Source organism: Momordica charantia (genome assembly GCF_013281855.1).
Source record: "Momordica charantia cultivar OHB3-1 chromosome 7 unlocalized genomic scaffold, Mcharantia_2.0 BLBB01000007.1, whole genome shotgun sequence".
Classification (NCBI taxonomy): domain Eukaryota; kingdom Viridiplantae; phylum Streptophyta; class Magnoliopsida; order Cucurbitales; family Cucurbitaceae; genus Momordica; species Momordica charantia.
Genome location: NW_028275165.1, coordinates 16,682,847 through 16,703,522, shown reverse-complemented (window position 1 = coordinate 16,703,522; position 20,676 = coordinate 16,682,847). Strand labels below are relative to the sequence as shown.

At 32.8% G+C, this 20,676-nt stretch overlaps 2 protein-coding genes and 1 pseudogene across 3 annotated transcripts; all 3 read left to right on the top strand.

Moving 5' to 3' along the window:
* The first annotated feature begins 119 nt into the window (after positions 1-119).
* LOC111018442 (vestitone reductase) lies at positions 120-2,601 on the top strand. The gene is made up of 4 exons (XM_022294526.2): positions 120-301; positions 494-1,015; positions 1,665-1,860; positions 2,252-2,601. Exons 1-4 carry the CDS (start codon positions 178-180, stop codon positions 2,400-2,402), a joined length of 993 nt encoding a protein of 330 aa, XP_022150218.1. The 5' UTR covers positions 120-177; the 3' UTR covers positions 2,403-2,601.
* Positions 2,602-4,046: 1,445 nt separating this feature from the next.
* On the top strand, positions 4,047-9,257 carry LOC111020829 (vestitone reductase-like; annotated as a pseudogene). Its single transcript, XR_015792131.1, has 4 exons — positions 4,047-4,179; positions 6,996-7,520; positions 8,303-8,498; positions 9,107-9,257. The product of XR_015792131.1 is annotated as a vestitone reductase-like (transcript).
* Positions 9,258-13,480: 4,223 nt separating this feature from the next.
* LOC111019896 (vestitone reductase-like) lies at positions 13,481-17,146 on the top strand. The gene is given in 5 exon segments (XM_088126370.1): positions 13,481-13,695; positions 14,857-15,110; positions 15,112-15,382; positions 16,171-16,366; positions 16,930-17,146. Coding segments are annotated over 5 exon segments (987 nt in total). The 5' UTR covers positions 13,481-13,571; the 3' UTR covers positions 17,072-17,146.
* The last annotated feature ends 3,530 nt before the right edge of the window (positions 17,147-20,676 follow it).

The window sequence follows — 20,676 nt, the reverse complement described above, 5'->3', positions numbered from 1 at the left end:
TATTTGTTTAATCCCGAACATTGTTTCCTAATGTCCCGAGAAACTAAACGCCAAAAAGCCCTAAACCCAATCTCGAGGACTACAGCGATCCAGTTATTTTAATGGAGGGGAAAGAAATGGCTGCATTTCTCAATATAATGGAATCTGTGGAGTGGAAAGAGAGACAGAAAGCGAAATATGGAAGGTGGGGCTAAGGGGAAAGTTTGCGTCACTGGCGGCACTGGATTCATCGGCTCATGGCTCGTGAAGAAGCTTTTGGAGAGTGACTATTCTGTCAATACCACTGTAAGATCCGACCCAGGTAAAAAACCCCTTTATTCACACTTCTCTAACTTTGATTTTTCATAAACAACAGAGAAGATTCCAAGACGTACGCTTATTTCGGGTTCGTTGGATAACGTTTTCATTTCTGTACAATTTTGAGACTGTCTTTAAAATTGGAATCAAGAAACCGGAAACGAGTGCTCTTGCTAACTGATTTGAGATTGAGCAGAGAAGAAAAGAGACTATAGCTTTCTGACAAATCTACCCGGAGCATCGGAAAGACTCCATATATACACTGCTGATCTGAATGATCCAGAAAGTTTTGGCCCTGCCATTGAAGGCTGCATTGGAGTGTTTCTTGTGGCTAATCCAAATCCTGGGGGCCAAGAGCCTGTGGAATCTGTGGTAAGGAAAACTACTGATGGAACATTGGGGATTTTGAAAGTTTGTCTGAATTCCAAGACAGTGAGGCGAGTTGTGTACACTTCTAGTGCAGCCTGTATGGAGTTTACTCCCAACAAAGTGGATTTTTTGGATGAAAGCTGTTGGAGTGACATTGATGTCATTAATGAACAAGTACCATATTTTAAATCTTATCCAATTTCCAAGACATTGGCTGAAAGAGCAGCTCTTGAGTTCTCCCAACAACATGGATTGGAAGTTGTCACTGTCCTTCCAACTTGCGTTACTGGTCCCTTCATTTGTCCCAACCTTCCCACCTCTGTCCGCATGACATTGGCTCTGGTTTTTGGTAATGTTTATGTTGCTTTTTTACTCTCATTTGCTATGCATCTTTGTTAAATAATGGGTTCGTTGAACTTTCAGATTATGTCGAGTAGGTTTTCCCGAAACTTTAAAAAACATCTAACATATCTAATAGGTTAGGTACCTAATTATTAATGGAGACAAAATTGAGCAGCCCAAATAAACCACTTGACATTTTTTTAAGTTGGCTTGTTACACAACATTGAAAGTAAAGCTTATTATGCATTTTTAGACGCTAAAAGATCTATTGAAACTTTAAAAAACATCTAACCTGGTACCTAATTAGTTAATAGAGATAAAATTGAGAGCGGCCCAACTGAACCACTTGACAGTTTTTAAAGTTGGCTTGTTACACACAACATTGAAAATAAAGTTTATTATGCACTTTTGGACGTTAAAGATCTATTGAAACTTTACATGTTCAGGGAGATTCATAAATTGACTAAAGCTGTAGCTACATTTTCAAACTTTGAAATATATTGACGTGATATGTTGTGCTCGTTAGATTAATTTTTGGTGAGTTAGTCTAACCTAACATATATTTGAATAGCTTAAGGAACACATGTCACTATTTTATTGATGGTGCTAAGGATGGAGATCTAATGAAATCATTCTTCAAATATTCATATTTGCAGGGAACGAGGCATTATATGGATTCTTTTTAAATGCAAACATAGTGCATGTAGATGATGTGGCCAGAGCACACCTTTTTCTTTTTGAACATCCAAATGCCAACGGAAGATATATTTGCTCCTCCCACAAAACGACATTGGAAGAGTTGGCTAAATTCTTTTCTGCCAAATATCCAGAATTTCAAATGCCATCTCTTGAGTGAGTTCAACTACTTATTAGTTTCTTGGTCATGACAAGTCTTTTTTCTCCTTTATGAAATGATTAAAAAAAGGTTAAATTACAAATTTAGTTCGTAAATTTTGGTAGTTGTGTCTATTGAGCCTTTAAAATTTAAAGAGTTGTGTCTATTTATTCACCATCTACATGATACCTTTAGTTAGTGGAGGGTAGAGACTACTTTTTTGTTTTATTCTTAATCATTTGTATGTCATGTTATATAAAATTAACCAATATTTGGTCACTAGACACGTTTCATAGTTGTTTAGCTAGAAAAGAAAAACTATGTAGAATCACATTTTAAAGTTCGGAGATGTAATTAAAACTTTTCAAAATTTAAAATACAAATTTTATTTGTCATACTTGGTCTCAGGTCCTTGAAAGATGTCAAAAGCTTTGTCAAAGATAACAATTGTATGATCTCGTCGAAGAAGCTTTTGGATATCGGTTTCGAATACAAGTATGGAGTTAATGAGATATTTGATGGAGCAATCCAAAGCTGCAAAGAAAAGGGTCATCTCTAGCCTATTAATAAGGCCTCTCAATTGCAGAAAGAGGACGAAACGAGTTGATATGACTTGTTTTTCCATGTCATACATCATATTTATGCTTGCAAAAACTCTTTTCAGGTTTCGGTTTCTGTATTTCTTTGGATATGATCAAAACCCGAATGCTTCCTCGGTTCAAGAAGTCGAAATAAGAAAGTCAAACCATTTTTTCTTACCATTTTTTAAATTGGTAATACTTAGCTCCTTAATTTTAGGAAGACCAAATCATATTTTTATATTGAAATTATGAGAGTGAGAATTCGAATTTTAGTTATTTTTAGAGACGACTAATTTTGTTAGTACCCAACAGATAATATATACATGAACTCAACTCATATTAAGGATGTGAAACGGTTTAAGTTTAATAGTAAATTTCAATTCGTGAAAATAAATTTATTAATTGATCAGCTTACACACACTTTAACTAACGGAAGAAAAGCAAAATAATCGAAGAAATGCAACATAAAGAATAATTAACATAGAGATAGCATAAATTCTACAGGACGGTGCGGCATCACACCATTTTTTAAACCTCTAAAAATTACAATCTTACCAATAATCTTTGTTTTTAATTTATTTTTTAGTTAAATTTAAAGAATTAAAAAGAAAATTATTAATTATTAATTAATCTTAAGAATAAATGAACACATTTGTAATTATTTAATATAGATATAGATATCAAAATTATATAAATTTATATAATTTTGTAAAAGTATTTTTGTCCAGTAACCCACCAATGACTCGTTCGTAAGATTCAACCGAAATATCCAAAGAGGAATTAATTTTTACCAATTTTTTCTAGGCTCAAATCCTTTTCAATTCTCCCATGCTTTTCTTTTCCATATAAACAATGCATTAAAATCTTAACCAAACTCATGTTTTTCGACTAACATGATTTAATCCGAACATAATTCAACGGTAATTGACATATATCTTCAATAAAAAATATGTGAGTTTGATCCCCACTCCCACATATTGTACACTACAAGAATTTCAAGTTTCGGCGAAGCAATTTTTAAATATCGTCGCCAAAAGTGGCCTTCAGCGACAAAATTAAGTTTCGTCGCTAAAAGTCGAAAGTTGGACTTTCAACGATGCAATTGAAGTTCGTCTCTGAAAGTGCCTACTTTCGGAGACGAAATCAGTTTGCATTGTCGAAAGTAAGCACTTTCAGAGACGAAATTAAGTTTTGTCTCCGAAAGTAGGTACTTTCGGCCACGAAATTAAGTTTCGTCGCTGAAAGTCCAATTTTAAGACAAACATTGATTTTCGTTGCTGATGTTGATAACTTTCGGCGACGAAAACTAATGTCGTCGCCTAAAGTCCAAGCTTGGCCGTCCAGCCTAGACTTTATGCGACGACTTTTAGAAATCGTCGCTGAAATTTGGTAATACGTCTAATTATTGGTATGCAGACGACCCATTAATTCTCGCTGGTCAAGTACAAAAGTTTTTTATTTGGATGACCCCAAACTTGGTAATAATTGGAAAGTTGTTCAAAATACTCTAAATAAACGTATGGGATATTCCATGACAAAAAGACGCTGGAAATGATTATCATATTTCATTGTTCGAAGTGGGACCCAAGATCAAAGTAGATGAATCTACTCAAGATAGTTCAATGCATCGAGATGATGTTGATCCTGTTGTCATTGAGGGTCAAGAACAATCAAATAGAAGCATACATATGCGCAATATGGATGATTTTATAAATGACGAATCAGACGATGTATTGGACGCGTCAACTGACAATAGTATAGATGATGTTAATGATTAATACAGTAGCGAATAAATAATCCTCCAAGTACATCAATTTAATTATATGTTAGATAAATAACCATTTCATTATCGAAACCCTCTTCGGCGACGAAATCAACATTTCGAATGTTTCGTTACCGATGAAACATTGGGCGACAAAATGTTAATTTCGTTGCCGAAAGTATAATCAGCGACGAAACAAAGTTTCATCGCCGAAGCTCTCATTGGTGACGAAATTTTGTCGTTGCCAATCCGTCGCCGAAGATATTTTCGACGACAAAAATTGTCTTTTGTTGCCGAAAACCTCTGGTGACAACCCTACAGCGACGACTTGGGCGACGAACTAATTTCGTCGCCGAAGACCTTCGACGACAAAAATGTTGCTTTCGACGACGAATTTGTGCGTCGCCAAAACCTAAAATTCTTGTAGTGGTACTAAAAAACACTAACATAATTTAACAATTAAAATTAATTCTCACATCATAAAACTCATTTGCAAGTGTTTGTCCTACATTGATTAGGTAAAATGTGATCTAGGACAATATCTTATTCATACGAGACATTTTGAATAATTACAAAAGTAAATCCATGAATACTTATTATCTTAGTGTTCGGGGATAAAATATTTGACCGCCACGTGGAGTACGGGGATTGATTATCAAAAAGGTTGTCCGGAACAGCTAGTCAGCAAGGCTCCTTCTCGGAACCTTCCGATATGGGAGCTCGTAGCTCCCAAACAATTTATAACTTAGAAAGTGTCTGAGTTCGATTTGCTCGAACCCGACACATCCGACCTCAAATCCGACCAAAATAACCGCCTGTCGCGACCCCTGTCGGAACCTAAACCTATAAATAGAGAGCCTCATTTCACCATCAGGTATCGAATCTCTTCTCAAACTTAATATTGAGTTCGAGCTGTTTACTGACTGGAGCGTCGGAGATTTTACCTTCTTGTTCAGGTCTTCCCTTCACGTTTCAGGTCGGGACAATGACCGAGTTCGAGCTGAGCAAATGTTGTGCAAACCCTTGCTCTTATTCGGCCGATTGGCTGCTTCCTTTTTTAACATCATTTAACAAATTTAGTGTCTGAGCTTTGAGAGCTGTGTCTGTTTGAAGTTTAAAAGGTTCAATTATGTTCATGAACTTCGGTTACTAATTAGCATAACAGAATAGACATATGACAAAAGACGGTTATTAATAAACAAAATAAAATATAATGTCAACTACCTTTTCTAATGATTTTGAAGTCTGTGCCACTTAATTTGCTAAACTTATATAATTTTTTGTATGCCGCATCTTAGTATACAAGTCAACATTTTTGTTTTTATTTGCACGAACATTTAGTCAATGGTACGACTACATAAAATCACTCTTCACATTCAAACTTTTGAAATTTTATATATTAAACCGACTTTTAAATATCGATGTCGGTGAAAATTTCGGGATTTCAATTTCACGGAAATACAAATAAAATATCAATGTCGATATATATTCTTGTAAAATTTATAAAAATAAAAAATTCGTAAAAACTATTTAAATTAACAAATAACTATTTCATCATTTATAAATAGATTAAAAATAATTGATATTGATATTGATATTATGTTTATATTAGTGAGATTTTGTCGATTTTTTTCATATTTTGTCGATTTTTTTTTTGGTAATGTTATGGAAATGTTGATTTATCCCTCATGTCGATATCTTTTTTAGTACAACACGTGGGGAAGAGTTTCGAATTCACAACCTCTTGGCTAGAGGCTGATGTTAATTATCGCTCAACTATATGCTCGCTTTTGACATTCCTCATGTCGATGTTGAACCATGGAAATTATTTAATACTGGGATCGTGATTTTAAACATTCGTCGACACATCGACATTTCGATCGACATATCCATGTTTTCATGGGTTCGACATCAACATGAGGAGTAAATCGACATTTCCATCATAGTACAAGAAAATCGACAAAATATGAAAAATATCACTAATACATACATAATATTAAGATTAATTATTTTTTAACTAATTTAGAAATAAGAAAATGTTATTTATTCATTTAAATATTTTTTACGATTTTTTAATTATTCTAACTTTTATAGAAATATTTATCGATATCAATATTTTATCGATATTTTCATTCATATTTAAAATTTTTGACGGAATAGATACAAATTTTAGTGCACTTTTAGCCATCCATATCAAACCTTCTCTTATTACACCAATTCTTTGTGGTTGTCCCTGTAGAACCAAAAAATTTGGGCCAATCATAAACGGTTACGTCATTATCTATTTTATTTAGGAATTAATTATATATTAACCATAAATTAAAATTAAAGATAAGTTGACAATTAAAATATGTAATTGAGTCATATGAGTGTTGGCTTGGAATCGATTTGGTTCACAATCTTGGCACAAAACCCAATTTACCATGAAATAAAGTGGATTAATATTTAAATTTAAATAAATCCATTTAAAGAATTGGGCTTGACCCAAAAGTACCCAACCCAATGGTCCACGAAGCCTATGTAAACCTGAGAGGACCTCATTCATTTTGGGTTCAGAATTTCAGAATTGAATTCACACCAAATTGAAGAATCTGTTGAACACTAGAAAATTCGAAGACCAACTTGAAGACTGAAAAACTTACATGAGAAAAAAATCAAAGGATAAACATTAGAGATGGAATCATTTCTCCGGAAATTTCGTGTGAGCTTATTTACATTTTCATAAAGAACAGAGAAGATTCTTAGGAGTGAGCTTATTTCCTAGCTCGATTTCCTTATCTAAACTTGTTTACATTTTAACATTGAGCAGAGAAGAAAAGAGACTATAGCTTTTTGACAAATCTACCATGGGCATCAGAAAAACTCCAGATATACCATGCTGATCTCGACCACCCGGACAGTTTTGCTCCTGCCATTGAGGGTTGCATTGGAGTCTTTCATCTTGCTACTCCAGTTGATGTGGAGGACAAAGAACCTATCGAAGCAGTGGCACGAAGAACCATCGATGGAACATTGGGCATCTTGAAAGTTTGCTTGACTTCGAAAACAGTAAGGCGAGTTGTATACACTTCTAGTGTAACCTGTATGCAGTTTAATCACAAGAAAGTAGATTTTCTGGATGAAAGCTGTTAGAGTGACATTGATTTCATTAATAATAACGTTCCACTTTTAAGATCTTACTCCATTTCCAAGACATTATCTGAAAGAGCAGCTCTTGAGTTTTCCCAACAATATGGATTGAAAGTTGTCACTGTTCTTCCAACTTACGTTGTTGGTCCCTTCATTTGTCCTAGCCTTCCCGGCTCTGTCCGCGCGACAATGGTTCTGGTTTTTGGTACTGTTTTTGTTGCTTTTGCATCTTGAAAGTACCTCATGTTCTTTGAATAATATCTCATGTTCATTGAATGCTGTCGTACTATTTGTTACAACTTTTATTGAATCTACTTGCTAGAGACCAAGTTTCCTGTATCTTTGTTAAATACTGTGTCTATTTGATCTCAAACTTTTAAAAATTTTGTGTTAGGTTACCAATATAGTCTATGAACTTTTAGGATGGTGTCTAAAAGATTCTTAAACTTTAGAAATAGTCTAATAAGTCCCTGAACTATAAAAGAACATCTAACAAGTTCTGATAGTTTTTTGATCTATTAGACACAAAATTGAAAATTTCTTAATTAGTCTGGGTCTTAATAGACACAAAATTGAAAGTTGTTCAGAGACTTATAGACACTTTTTATATTCTTATACAATATACACAATATTGAGACTTTAAGAACCCACTGGATATTTTTTAAAGTTCTAGAATCTATTAAAATTCTAAATATTTAGGGACTAAGTTTGTAATTAAAACTAATTACATTTCCTCACTTTAAAACATATTGATGTCCCATGATGTGCTAACTAGATTAATTTTGGTTATGTTAGTGTAACATGACATATATCTTAATATACTAACGAGCATGTCACAACGGTGATTAATTTTAGTTGAGTTAGCGTAACATATATCTAAATAGACTAGCGAGCATGTCACAACGGTATTTTATTGATATTCTTCACTATGAAGATTGAATAGCATCATGGTTCAAATTTCTTATGATTCAAAATTCATCTGTGCAGGTGATGTGGCATTATATGGATTCGTGTTAAATGGAAATATGGTGCATGTTGATGATGTAACTAGAGCACACATTTTTCTTTTTGAACATCCAAATGCCAATGGGAGATATGTTTGTTCTTCCCATAAAATGACATTGGAAGAATTGACTACATTCTTTTCTGTCCGATACCCAGAATTTCAGATACCATCTTTGGAGTGAGTTCAACTGCTTGTTAGTTTTTTTTTTTCTTTTGCAAAATAACTACTCATTAGTTTCCGGGGTCATTACAAGCCTTTTTATCCTTTATAAAATAGTTAAAAAAAGGTTAAATAACAAATTTAATTTATGAGCTTTTATAGTTGTGTCTATTTAACCTTTAAAATTTAAAGAGTGGTGTCTATTTTATTCACCATTAATGTGCAACTACACTTTTGTGGAGAGCAAGATATGAAATCTCTTTTATAGCATGTACCACCTAATTTGCTCAGTTTATATATACAAAGTTATTTGTCTGCCACGTCGTATTTATTAGCCAATATTTGTTTAATGGATATGTTGCACGGTCATTTAGTTAATAGTAGAGACTACGTATTTATTTAGTTTTGGTTCTTAATCATTTGTATGCTACGTTGTGTTAAATTAACTAACATTTGTTCAATATACGTGTTGTATCATCATTAATTAACAACAAAGACTAGAATCACAACTCAAACTTCGGAGACGTAGTTAAAACTTTCCAAAATTTATAGACTAAACAAACACAATTATCAAAGTTCAGGAACTCAAATGTAAAACAGACTTTATTTGTCATACTTGGTTGCAGGTCTTTGAAAGATGACCAAGGCTATGTCAAAGGCTACAATCAAATGATCTCGTCGAAGAAGCTTTTGGATATCGGTTTCGAATACAAGTATGGGGTTGATGAGATATTTGATGGAGCAATCCAAAGCTGTAAAGAAAAGGGTTATCTCTAGCCTATGCTTGATATCTATTTATGAAATAAATGGATAAGTGAATATGGGAATGGTATTAACAAAAGCCTTCTATAGCAAAAAGGGACTAAAAAGTGTTGGTATGGCTTGTTTTTCTATATATCATCAGACTCAACCGAAACTTTTGTTTTAGAAAGTTTTAGTGACCTCCTTATGCAGGGATTGAGAAAGACAGTGGGAAATGGACATACGATAGGCTTCTATGAAGATGCTTGGATTCCCATATAATCGACTTTTCGGCCATTGGGGTCGAATCCGATACAGAATGAAAAGATGATGGTGGCAGATTTCCGTGAGGTATCTCCCCACTTGATTCGATTACTTAAAGAACAAAAGAACAAAAGACCCGAAGGCAATACAAAAGCTATCCACCAATTCGAGAGGGTGGGAAATCTCTCCCAAACATTACAAAATAGCAAAGCACTGAAATCTCGAATGATTCTAATGACATTCCTCCCCTTTTTTTAAAGGACTACTCGCTCCTCCTACTCTAATTAGCTCACACATTCTCTCTCTTGACCGTTTTGGCCTACATTTGTTCAATTACTTTCTTCCCCTTCGTACCGTAAGTTTTTACAATTGGGGGCCTAACAATTTCATTACTTCTTCAAAGCATTGGAATGTGGCTAAGCTAAGATGGAGATGAGGTTTGTGCAATTCAAAAATTCCAATAAGTAGCACATATGGTACCGATAGGTGGACATGGCACTTCACTAGGTAGGGTACAAAATTGCAATGAGAACCAAATTTTGTGGCCATTCTTCAAATGCGAATCTACAGGGATTTTGGTCGGAAGAAATTCTGGAAAATTATGGACCCGTTTGGTAATGTTTCTGTTTCTTTATTTTTAATGAAGAATTTAAGTATGATAAAACAATTTTTTTTTTTTGTGTTTTGGAACAAATTGGAAATGAGAACAAGAAAGGAGAAACTTGTTCGGGTTGTTTCTAAAAGTTCTATACAATCATGAGAATGTTAAAAAGAAATAGAAATAAGAAACAAAGTTAATTGTAAAGGGTCCGTTTGATAACCATTTTAGTTTTTGGTTGTTGGTTTTCTTTTAAAAACTATATGTTTGATAACCATTTTTTGTTTATTGTTTTTAAAAAACAAAAAACCAAAACATGTTTGGTAACCATTTTTAGTTTTTTGTTTTTAAAAAGTTAAAAAATTGAAAAAATATATATTAGAGAGAGAAAATTTTATATAGAGTAGAGATGGTGTGGGTGCGAGTGAAGATGCTCTCCCCTATTATCGGGCTCGTGAAAATTTTTAGTCTCCATCTCCACCAGAAAAATTATCAGTTTTATAATTGTTTTTAATTATTTTTAGAATTTAAATATAAAAAGTGTAATAAATATATATTAATTATTTAAAAAATGGAATCGGAGATGAGGTCGGGACATGCATTTTCTATTTTTGGGACCCAGCCCTGCGGAAATCTTTGTCTTCCCGATGTAGAAACAAGAAAATATATATGTAAATAAATTTTTAGAAAAAAAAAGTTGAAAAAAGTTAAAGACAAAGAGAGAAAAATTTTGGAGAAAAAAATAAAGTCGAGAGGAAAATATATATTAAAGAAAAAAAAAGAAATTATAAAGAAAGAGAAAAATATACAGAAAATATTGGAGGGAGACAAATAACAATAAATATTCAAAATATGAAAATTTTAAAGAGAAAAAATACAGTTTATTGGGAGAAATTTAGAAATAAAAAAAATACAGTTTCTGTTTCTTCAGAATTTCTGTTCTTTGAATCACATAATTCAAAAATAATTCTCAAAATCAAATCTGTCAAACACACGTTGATTGAATCCAGTTAATTTCGTGGACGAGGAAGAAAGAAATAGGATATGAATTGTCAACCAAACATGTCTTGAGATAATCTCTAAGGTCTTCTCCCTACTTTTCAATCTAAACAAGGAGATTTTTCCAAAGTAGAAAAAAAATAATAAATAAATAAGAATTTGCAAAAAAAAAAAAAAAAAAAAAGAGCGACCTTTTTAATTGTACAAAAATAATAAAATCTAGAAGTCCGAATCATGCATAAGAAAGTACATACTCTTAATGAATAATCATCCCAAATATAGCCCAAACAATCATATACGTGGTATATACATATATGTTTGATATACTTGTTCAATTGTGTTGTATTATTTACATATGTTAGATGAAATGTCTGTCTTTTGTTATCTTTTTACATCTAAATAAATGTTGATATACTTAATTTGTTATATTATTGAAGGAATCAATAACATTGAATTATGAGTGTTTGATATATTAATGATATACCTAATATGAATGTTGATGTATTAATATTACACCTTATGTACTTGAAAATTTGGAAGAATAAAATAAAAATAAAATCAAAAATAAAATTTCAAATATTTTGTCATATTTGCAAAATCCAAAAGTTGTTGCTTTCTTTGCAAAAATATACGACAAATATTTTAGGTATTCATTACAAATTCCTTACAAACAATGCACTAAAACCTAGCTCAAATTCGTGTTTTTCAACTAACATGACTTGGGTAAGAAGGAATTAATTGACACGCCATGAAATTCATTTGCAACTACCGACTTAATGGTCAATAAAAAAAAAGTAAAGGGTAAGAAGAAATTCCTACTTAAAATTTACCATCCCATGAAATTAGTCGAGCGAAGCAAAAATGAAGTTTTTAAAGCATAAGGGTCAATTAGAGACTAAGACTAAAAACATAAAACGAGAATTTTAATTTAACTTTCTTTCGTTCATCTTTTTCTTTTCCGCTAGTACGTAAACAAAACAAAGGAACTAAACGTTAGAACTGTCTTTTGTATTATGCTTGAAACCTTCGTCGGCCACTTTTCCCGCCAAACTGCACCAATGTCCATGTTGAACAACAACAAAGAATATGTTTGTCGTTTTCTAAAATCATCTCTATTTCATTGTCAACTATTAGAGCATCTTTTGAAGTGACCAAAATCACTCCCATTAAAAAAAGAGTAATTACAAGTGAAATTTACTCGGTTCTACAATCATGTGAATTTTGCATAGAAGTACACAAGTATTTAATTTGTTGGTCTCCTATCCATCAAAGGACGCCATTGTACTCTTTGCCCTTCTCTTCTTGGTGTCTTTGTAGGTTTTTTTAATCTACCATATAAAATCAATTAATAATTGTTGATGTACTTCGAAATAGGGTTGATTGGTGCCACATCTTTTGTTACTAAAATTAAATGTTGCGCTATAAAATTTATTTTAAATATCATACATAACTTGTCACCTAAAATTTCTATTCTTTCAGTCAATAATAGAAAAATTAGAGCAAACTTGGTTAATATAAACACAGTTGAATGTTTAAGGTAATCACTATTTTTCTTGAAGTTGGAAATTCTTAAGAATGAGTGATTGCCATTCTCTGATCCTTACTGCCCAATCAGAGAGTGAACGACTAATGCGTTCCACTTATTGAACATGATTCTATAGTTAATCTGCGACTCTTGGATATTGAAGGTATCCTTGGAGCGATCTCGTAATTCCTACAGGGTGGAGACAATGAGGTTGGTCCATGAATTTTTCTTCCTTTTGTCGCATCTAACCCAAAGGGTTGAAGAGAAATAGTGCATCAAGGTGTTTGTAAGTGTCAACTTGATGTTCTTTCCAAGGATCCCAGACGAGGGAACCCTAAGAGAGCTCCCAACTCCAACTACCATCTATGTACGTTCAAAGATGTCACATTTGTTATAGTAAAAGACAAGTATCGTGATTGAAAATGTAATTTAAAGTATATAGATACTTTGATTATTTTTTCTTCTTCTTCGTGCAAATGTGAAGATGGAGAATTGAACCTCCAACTTTAGTAGAAAAAGCAAGATACTTCAACTGCTGGGATAAGTCGAGTAGATTAAACGCAAATATCTTGATTTAGGCGTTAAGTTTTAAGCTTAATTCTTTCCAAATTAGTTTGAATGTCAATCATAGAAGTTCAAATTTTCAAGAAAAACAACCAAAAGGCAAAGGAAACGAAGTGTGTCAAATCTCATCAAAGACTTGGTTCCCATAATTTGGTAGCCCATCGCCAATTCGCCATCCCATCCATTACCCTAAGCAGATTCTAGCGTCTCCAGAGAGACAATATCCATAAACCCTAGACGATATCTCCAATTCCAGCAATTCTTTGTCGTTGTCCCAACCAACAGAGTAGATTTTAACCACTCACCGTCTCTTCCGAATCGAAATGGGCGTATTTTTTCAATATAAACAGTCGCATGAGATTGCGCCATTTACGATCGAATCCGCCGTGGGGAAAGAGAAATGGAAGGTGGGACGAAGGGGAAAATTTGTGTAACTGGAGGCACTGGATTCATCGCCTCCTGGATCGTGAAGAAACTTCTGGAGAGTGGCTACTCTGTCACTACCACTGTAAGATCAGACCCAGGTAACGCCCTGTTTCCAAATTCATTTCTTAGATCGTAAAGATTGAAATCATTTGTGAAGAATGAGTGTTTTGAATCTTGGTAATGGGGTCATGAATTGCGATTTCTGTAGTTGAATCATTTGAATGTTTTATGGACCTTTCCTCTTCGTATGGCATTCTTTACTTTATTTTAAGGTGTTTGGTGAAATTACTGTGAGAGCTAGTCACCTGATTTCTTATTCTACAGCTTCTTTGCTTACTATACGAGAACAACTTAAATATTTTTTTAAAGTTATTGAACCATGGGTTAAAATATACTTTCAACCTTGGTTTATTTTAGTCGTTATACTTTTAAAATGTTCATTTTAATCCATATACTTTGAAAATGTTGATTTTGGTCATCGTACTTTTAAAAGATAATCATTTTAGTCCCTCTTTGCAGATTTTGAACAAAAATTTTACAAATCCTTTAGTATAAAGTAACGTTTACAGTTTACATTTTAAGAAACATACATTTTAAGAAACATGTTGATGGTAAAAATGTGATAGAAAATATGAGATTAATAATAAAAATGAACGGATCAAAATTGTCACTTTTTCAAAGTACAGGAACCAAAATAAACATTTTGAAAATACAAAAACCAAAATGAACCAAAACTGAAAGTACAGGGGCTAAATTAGTATTTTAACCGAAACGGACTATAATATTATATGATACAAGTTTGAACACAATACTATGTTAAATTACTACTAGATTTAAAAGTCCAAAAGTGATGGGTTGGTACATTTTATCTTTCTATATATCTCCTTTTTAACATAAAGACAACTTTGGGAAAAATTCTGTTTGTACTTTTTGCTTCTAAGAATTAAAACGTTAAGCTACTTTCTTACGCAGCAGTGATCTACTTTTTAAAGTTTTTTGGAATTTATTGGATTTTAAAAGGTAGATCTAACTCAAAAGAAGGTTAATTAGTGCAGGAGTATAATTTTAAGAAAACCAAACTAACAAAAAGACGAAATTGTTATCAAATTGATTATGACTAGAGTTTGTCAAACTTTATTTTTCTTATCTAATCCAAAACTTGCTTGAATTTTCATGAAGAACAGAGAAGATTCTAAGGTGTGAGTGAGCTTAACTTGATTTTACTACTCTAAACTTGTTTCTATTTTAACATTGAACAGAGAAGAGAAAAGACCACAGCTTTCTGAAAAATCTACCAGGAGCATCAGAGAAGCTCCAAATTTTCCATGCTGATCTCGACAACCCGGATAGTTTCGCTCCTGCCATTGAAGGTTGCATCGGAGTTTTTCATGTTGCTACTCCAGTTGATATTGAGAACAAAGAACCTGTAGAAGTTTTGATAAAGAGATCAATTGATGGAACATTGGGCATCTTAAAAGCTTGCCTGAATTCAAAAACAGTGAAACGAGTAGTAATATACTTCTAGTGCAGCCACCATTCAGTGTAGTTCCAACAAAGTTGATCTTCTGGATGAAAGCTGTTGGAGTGACATTGATTTCATTAATAAGAATGCACCATTTGGAAGATCTTACCCAATTTCCAAGACATTAACTGAAAGAGCTGCTCTTGAGTTTTCCCAACAACATGGTTTGGAAGTTGTCACTGTTCTTCCGACTTTCGTTGTTGGTCCTTTCATTTGTCCTAAGCTTCCCGGTTCTGTCCGTACGACAATGGCTCTGATTTTAGGTACTGTTTGTTGCTTTTTTCATTTAGAAGGTGTTATTGTTCTTTGCATGCTGTCTTGCACTTGGAACTGAAAATCTCCATTGACAAAGTAGATGGATGCTATAACTTTTTTTTCTTCTTTTTTTTTTATTATTATTTTTAAGACTTCAAAGGTAAAAGGATTTCGAACGGTCCAAATGTTTACTAAGAAAATAAGTAATATGTTGACTAGTTGAACTATGTTCATATTGACTATTTGAATTTTGAGTAGTGTGTTTATTTAGTCTCGAAACTTTTAAAGTTTTAGGTTATAGTACAAGTTTGGTTTATGAATTTTCAGGATTTTGTTTAATAAGATCCTAAAAATATTAGGAGATTTCTGAACTTTCAATTTTGTGTCTGATAGACACACATTTAAAAGTTCTTTGAGACCTTCCGGACACTTTTAAAATATTTATGGTTCGATAAAATACTTTTTGAAATTTAGGGACCTGCTAGAACTTTGAAAAGTTTAGGGAGTAAACTTTTCTTTTCTTTTATTATTATTATTATTCTTTTTTTTTAAAAAAATATTAGGGGTAAATTGGTAATTATAAAAGTTTTAATTACATTCCTAAACTTTGAAACACTAATAGCATTAACGAAACATTGATGTGATATGTTGTGCCCCTTAGATGAATTTTAGTTAAGTTGGCATACGGGATGTACATATCGCAATTGACTAACGAAGATGTTACATCACTGATTTATTGAATTATTGATGGTGTTAAATTTGAATAGAAATCATAATTCAAAATTCATATGTGCAGGTAATGAAGAACAATATAGATTGATTTTAAAATTATGCATGGTGCATGTCCATGATGTGGCCAGAGCACACATTTATCTTTTTGAACATCCAAATGCAAATGGGAGATATATTTGCTCTTCCCACAAAATTACATTGGAAGAATTGGCTCAATTCCTTGATGCTAGATACCCAGAATTTCAGATACCATCTCTAGAGTAAGTTAAACTGCTTACATAGTTGTGTCTATTTAATTTTTTAAAATTTAAAGTTTTGATTATATTCCTAAATTATGAAGTATGATTCTATCTGGTTTTTAGTATTCATCGTTAACTTGCCTATCAAACAACCAGTGACTAATTTATCACAACGTGGCAAACATATAACAAAAGACAGTTGTATTAATAATAAAATCAAATATTTGCAACTGTTCTTTTCTGAATTAGATATCAAAAATATCAAATCTCTTTTGTAGTGTGGCAACTTAATTTGCGTGGTATATATATTTGTCTACCACATCGTATTATATTAACCAACATGTGTTCAATAGACACGTTGCATTATTTTTTAAATAATTATCTTCCACGTGTTGAATTAGCTAACATTTGTTCAATGGTATTTTCGCATCATCATTTAGTTATCGACAAGGACCACATGGATTTATAATTCAAAATTCAGAGACGTAATGAAAACTTTTAAATTTGTAGATTAACTATATTCAATCGTTGACGTTCAAAGCACAAACGAAACTATGGTCTTTATTCGTCATACTTGGCTGCAGGTCTTTGAAAGATGTCAAAGGCTACACATTCACTTATGTCTCGTTAAAGAAGCTTTTGGATACTGGTTTCAAATACAAGCATGGGATTGATGAGATGTTCGATGGAGCCATCGAAAGCTGTAAAGAGAAGGGTTATCTCTAGCTGCCTTATTTGCATGTAATATATATATAAATAAAGTTTGATATGGCTTGTTTTTCTGGGCCCTGGACCCTTCAATGAATGTCTGCATGATATAAATATATTATCAAACTTCTTGTTCCTAGCTAGGTGTTGAACTTGACTGTATTTGAATGGCTATAGGGTTTCTATTTTCTCTGCGGGGGCTCGGAACAGCGGAATGGGGGTGTGAGTGGAGAAAAAAAATCCCTCATCACCTAAGGGAATATGGTCTCCGTTCCAGTTTCATATATCTATATATCTATATCTATATATATATTCACAAGATAGTCCAATGTTGTCAAGTTTAATATTGTCCAGACTCGATCTACAGTTAAAAATAAATATTAGAATTTATTATATTATTTTACCTAAATAACTAAAAGAAAGGAAACCCTAATACATGAAAAAAATTTCATCTTCAATTATTTTGATGTCATTTAACCATGTAAATGAGAACTCATAAGTGAAAATTAAGTATTTAATTAGAAAGTTCTTTGAAAACAGGTCATTTAATTGAGATTTAAAAAAAAATAGGCAAAAAATAATTACTCTGAAGAACCTAATCTCCACGAATTCCTTGCCAGAAACTCCCACCCCGATCTCCATAGGTGGAAAATTTTGCAAAGATGGAGATTGAAATGGGAGCAGGGAAGCTCCCCCGTGCCCTACCTATAAGAATAGCATTTCTGGTCGAACCCGTAAGAAGAACCGAACCTGACAGACACATCTTTTTCCTTTTGGGAGGGTACTCCGAGTAGTGGGTACCTCGTAAGACCTCGACCCGCCTACTTGGGTCTTGTATGAATATGCAGGAAGGGGTGCTCCTAGGTGTGTGTAGGGGTTGTGTTTGTTCGCGAGAATGGATTCCTCGTCAAGTCAGTTTGGGGGGTGTGGACACACTTGCGTGAATTCGGGTAACAGCTACAAGGGAGAAAGAGAAAGGAAACTATATCCGACCAAGGATGGACGTAAACTCGTAAGCTACGAAGGGTAGGGATAATCGTCCAGATCTCTTATTATGAAACAAAAAAGCCGCCCCATCGCATGGAACGATTTACCTGCATCATTAAGACGTAGGTGGGAGAGTTTCTTATCCTGCTATGATAACTCTTCTCTCACTCTCTTTTCTAAACTCATCTCCCTCTCTTCCCTCTAAAACTGATCTCCTATATCTCTTGTTATGTACCTTCTTTTCTTCTTCTTTTTTTTCTGCTATTTGTTTTTTCTTTCTTGGTGCTTTGTTATTATTTTTTTCGTTTATTTTTTTTCTCCTTTTGTTATTTTTTCTTTAATTTTTGTTATTATCAAAAATTAAAATTTCTTTCCTACTCATAAATTAGGATGATTGAACCACAAATTAATTCTACCCGTCAAAAACTCAAAAGAAAGTTTTAGAACTAGGAATTTGAACAACTTCAACTTTTCTTTGAAAAAAATATTGTTTACAATAATAAAATAAATTTACTACCAATTATTTATTTAAAATGATTTAATGTAAGTGAATGGTTAAAAGTTGATTTTGATTAATTTTAATACAAATTTGATACCATTCCCCTCGTTAGCAAATACATTAATAATTTATTTCCATGAAATTCTATTAACATTTTCATACACAACTAGTTATCTTTGATTCTCAGACATCTTATTCCCAACCATCTTAATCTCAATCTCATGGATCTTAATCCCAGATCCTATATTTTTAAAACCTCCAACCAAACAATGAGTGTTTTTTATATTCAACTCTATGAGTGCTAAAAACTAAAATGCTTCATAATTTTTTATTTTTTATTTTTGTCAAAATGGGACCACCTTTTGATCAGAGATTGGTGTCTTAACCACTTGAGCTATATTCGGTTTGGCATAAATACTATTTTTATTTTAATCAAAGTAATGGCATAAATAAAAGATAAATCATTGAGTGGCATGTTTGGAAATGTTAAATTATAGAAGGAAAATAGGTCCCATTCTCAAGTATTATATTTCGTTTTTTTAAGCTCAACAAAGAGGGCGTAAGATTTGAACCTTTGTCATATAGGGAGGTAAGTTAATTATCGCTAAATCAAAATAAGAGGAACCATTTCTTCTAATCATCTTTTAGATTTCGTAAATATTTGATTGCAATGTTGTCAAATTCTCCTATACCATTTCTTCTAATTATCTTTCAAATTTCATATATCACTGCTTCACCAAAAATTTTCACCTTGTATTAGTTTCGGCCACGATCGATTGTCAATGTATTTGGTCGGTCAACATGATAGACGATTTTTAATTTCGGTTTGAATTTCATATATCAATCATTGGCCAAAAATTTTCACCTTGCATTAGTTTCGGCCACGGCCGATTGTTAGTATAGTTGATCGGTCAACATCATAGACAGTTTTTAATGTCGATTTTCCTTCGCCAAAAAATTTCACCTTACATTAGTTTCAGCCACGGGCAATAGTCGGTGTAATTGGTCGGTCAATATCATAGACGATTTTTAATATCGGTTTGAGCCCAAAATCGACGTTGCTCTCCATACCTCACGAGGAATTCCAAATAGAAATGAAGTTTTTACCCACTTTTTCCACGTTCAAATACTTTACATTCTCCATTGCTTCTATAAAACGTTTTTTTTTTTCCAACACTCCTTCATTTATGTGGAAACAGCCAAAGAAAAGGGAAAAAAGTCTTGAAAGTTTGACTGAAAAACTACTCTACAAGGAAATTTTCAACAACTTTATTCAGGTTTTAAAATTTTCATCATTGTCCCTACCATTTTATTAAAATTTACTAAATATCCGTACCATTAACGAGAATTAAGAAAAATTGAATCCAAATAAATTATTTGTAGGTGCAAGTATTTTCTAAGGTTAAATTTTCGAAAAAGTAGGATAGAGGAATGGAGGAAGAGTGGAAGATAGAGAGATTTTTTCCTTAAATAAAATAAATATCTGTCATATTTTTAGCGAGAGATCAATGCATATTGTTCGATGTCCAATCAATCTGCTTCACATTAGTATCATAGTTATCGCTTTTCTGACCTAACAACCCCTGTCCTTCTCCTTAGGTAACCTCGTCTTGGCGAAGTTAGATTTATGTATTTCTTCAACAATAACACAGACATCCAGTAAACTTTAATAAACTAAAATAGATAATAATAATAAACATTTGTTTTAAGGCTTGATGTGAGCCTAGCTCAATCAGAATCACCAATCAAACCGAAAACTCAATCTTAAAATTTGGAGTAGAAGTTAGAAGAAGGTTTTCTAGATGTTGCCAAACAGACATGAGAATGAGTATCGTTTCTCGTTGGAGATCCTTTACTAAAACTCTGGAAAGTCTCTCTTCTCTATTTTGGCTCTCAGGAATGGAATAAATTCAACTAATGTACACTTAGATGAACTATGAATATCCATCATCGGATAAAATGTTAGATGTTTGAATTTCCACGGATAGAAGAAATCAAACCATCGAGCTTTGAAAATGTATCCGTGAAAACTGTTTGTTTTAGAACAAATGGTTAGAACAAATATGAGAGTGAATGAAGATCAAATGTAAAGCATTAACCTAGAAGAAATACCCAAAGGAAAAATGCTGAATTACCA

Bases quoted from the DNA above. Each gene is read 5' to 3' on its own strand.
- LOC111018442 (XM_022294526.2), top strand. From the start codon at position 178: ATGGAAGGTGGGGCTAAGGGGAAAGTTTGCGTCACTGGCGGCACTGGA. The intron at 302-493 runs GTAAAAAACCCC...GAGATTGAGCAG, and splicing joins CACTGTAAGATCCGACCCAG to AGAAGAAAAGAGACTATAGC. The intron at 1,016-1,664 runs GTAATGTTTATG...TCATATTTGCAG, and splicing joins GACATTGGCTCTGGTTTTTG to GGAACGAGGCATTATATGGA.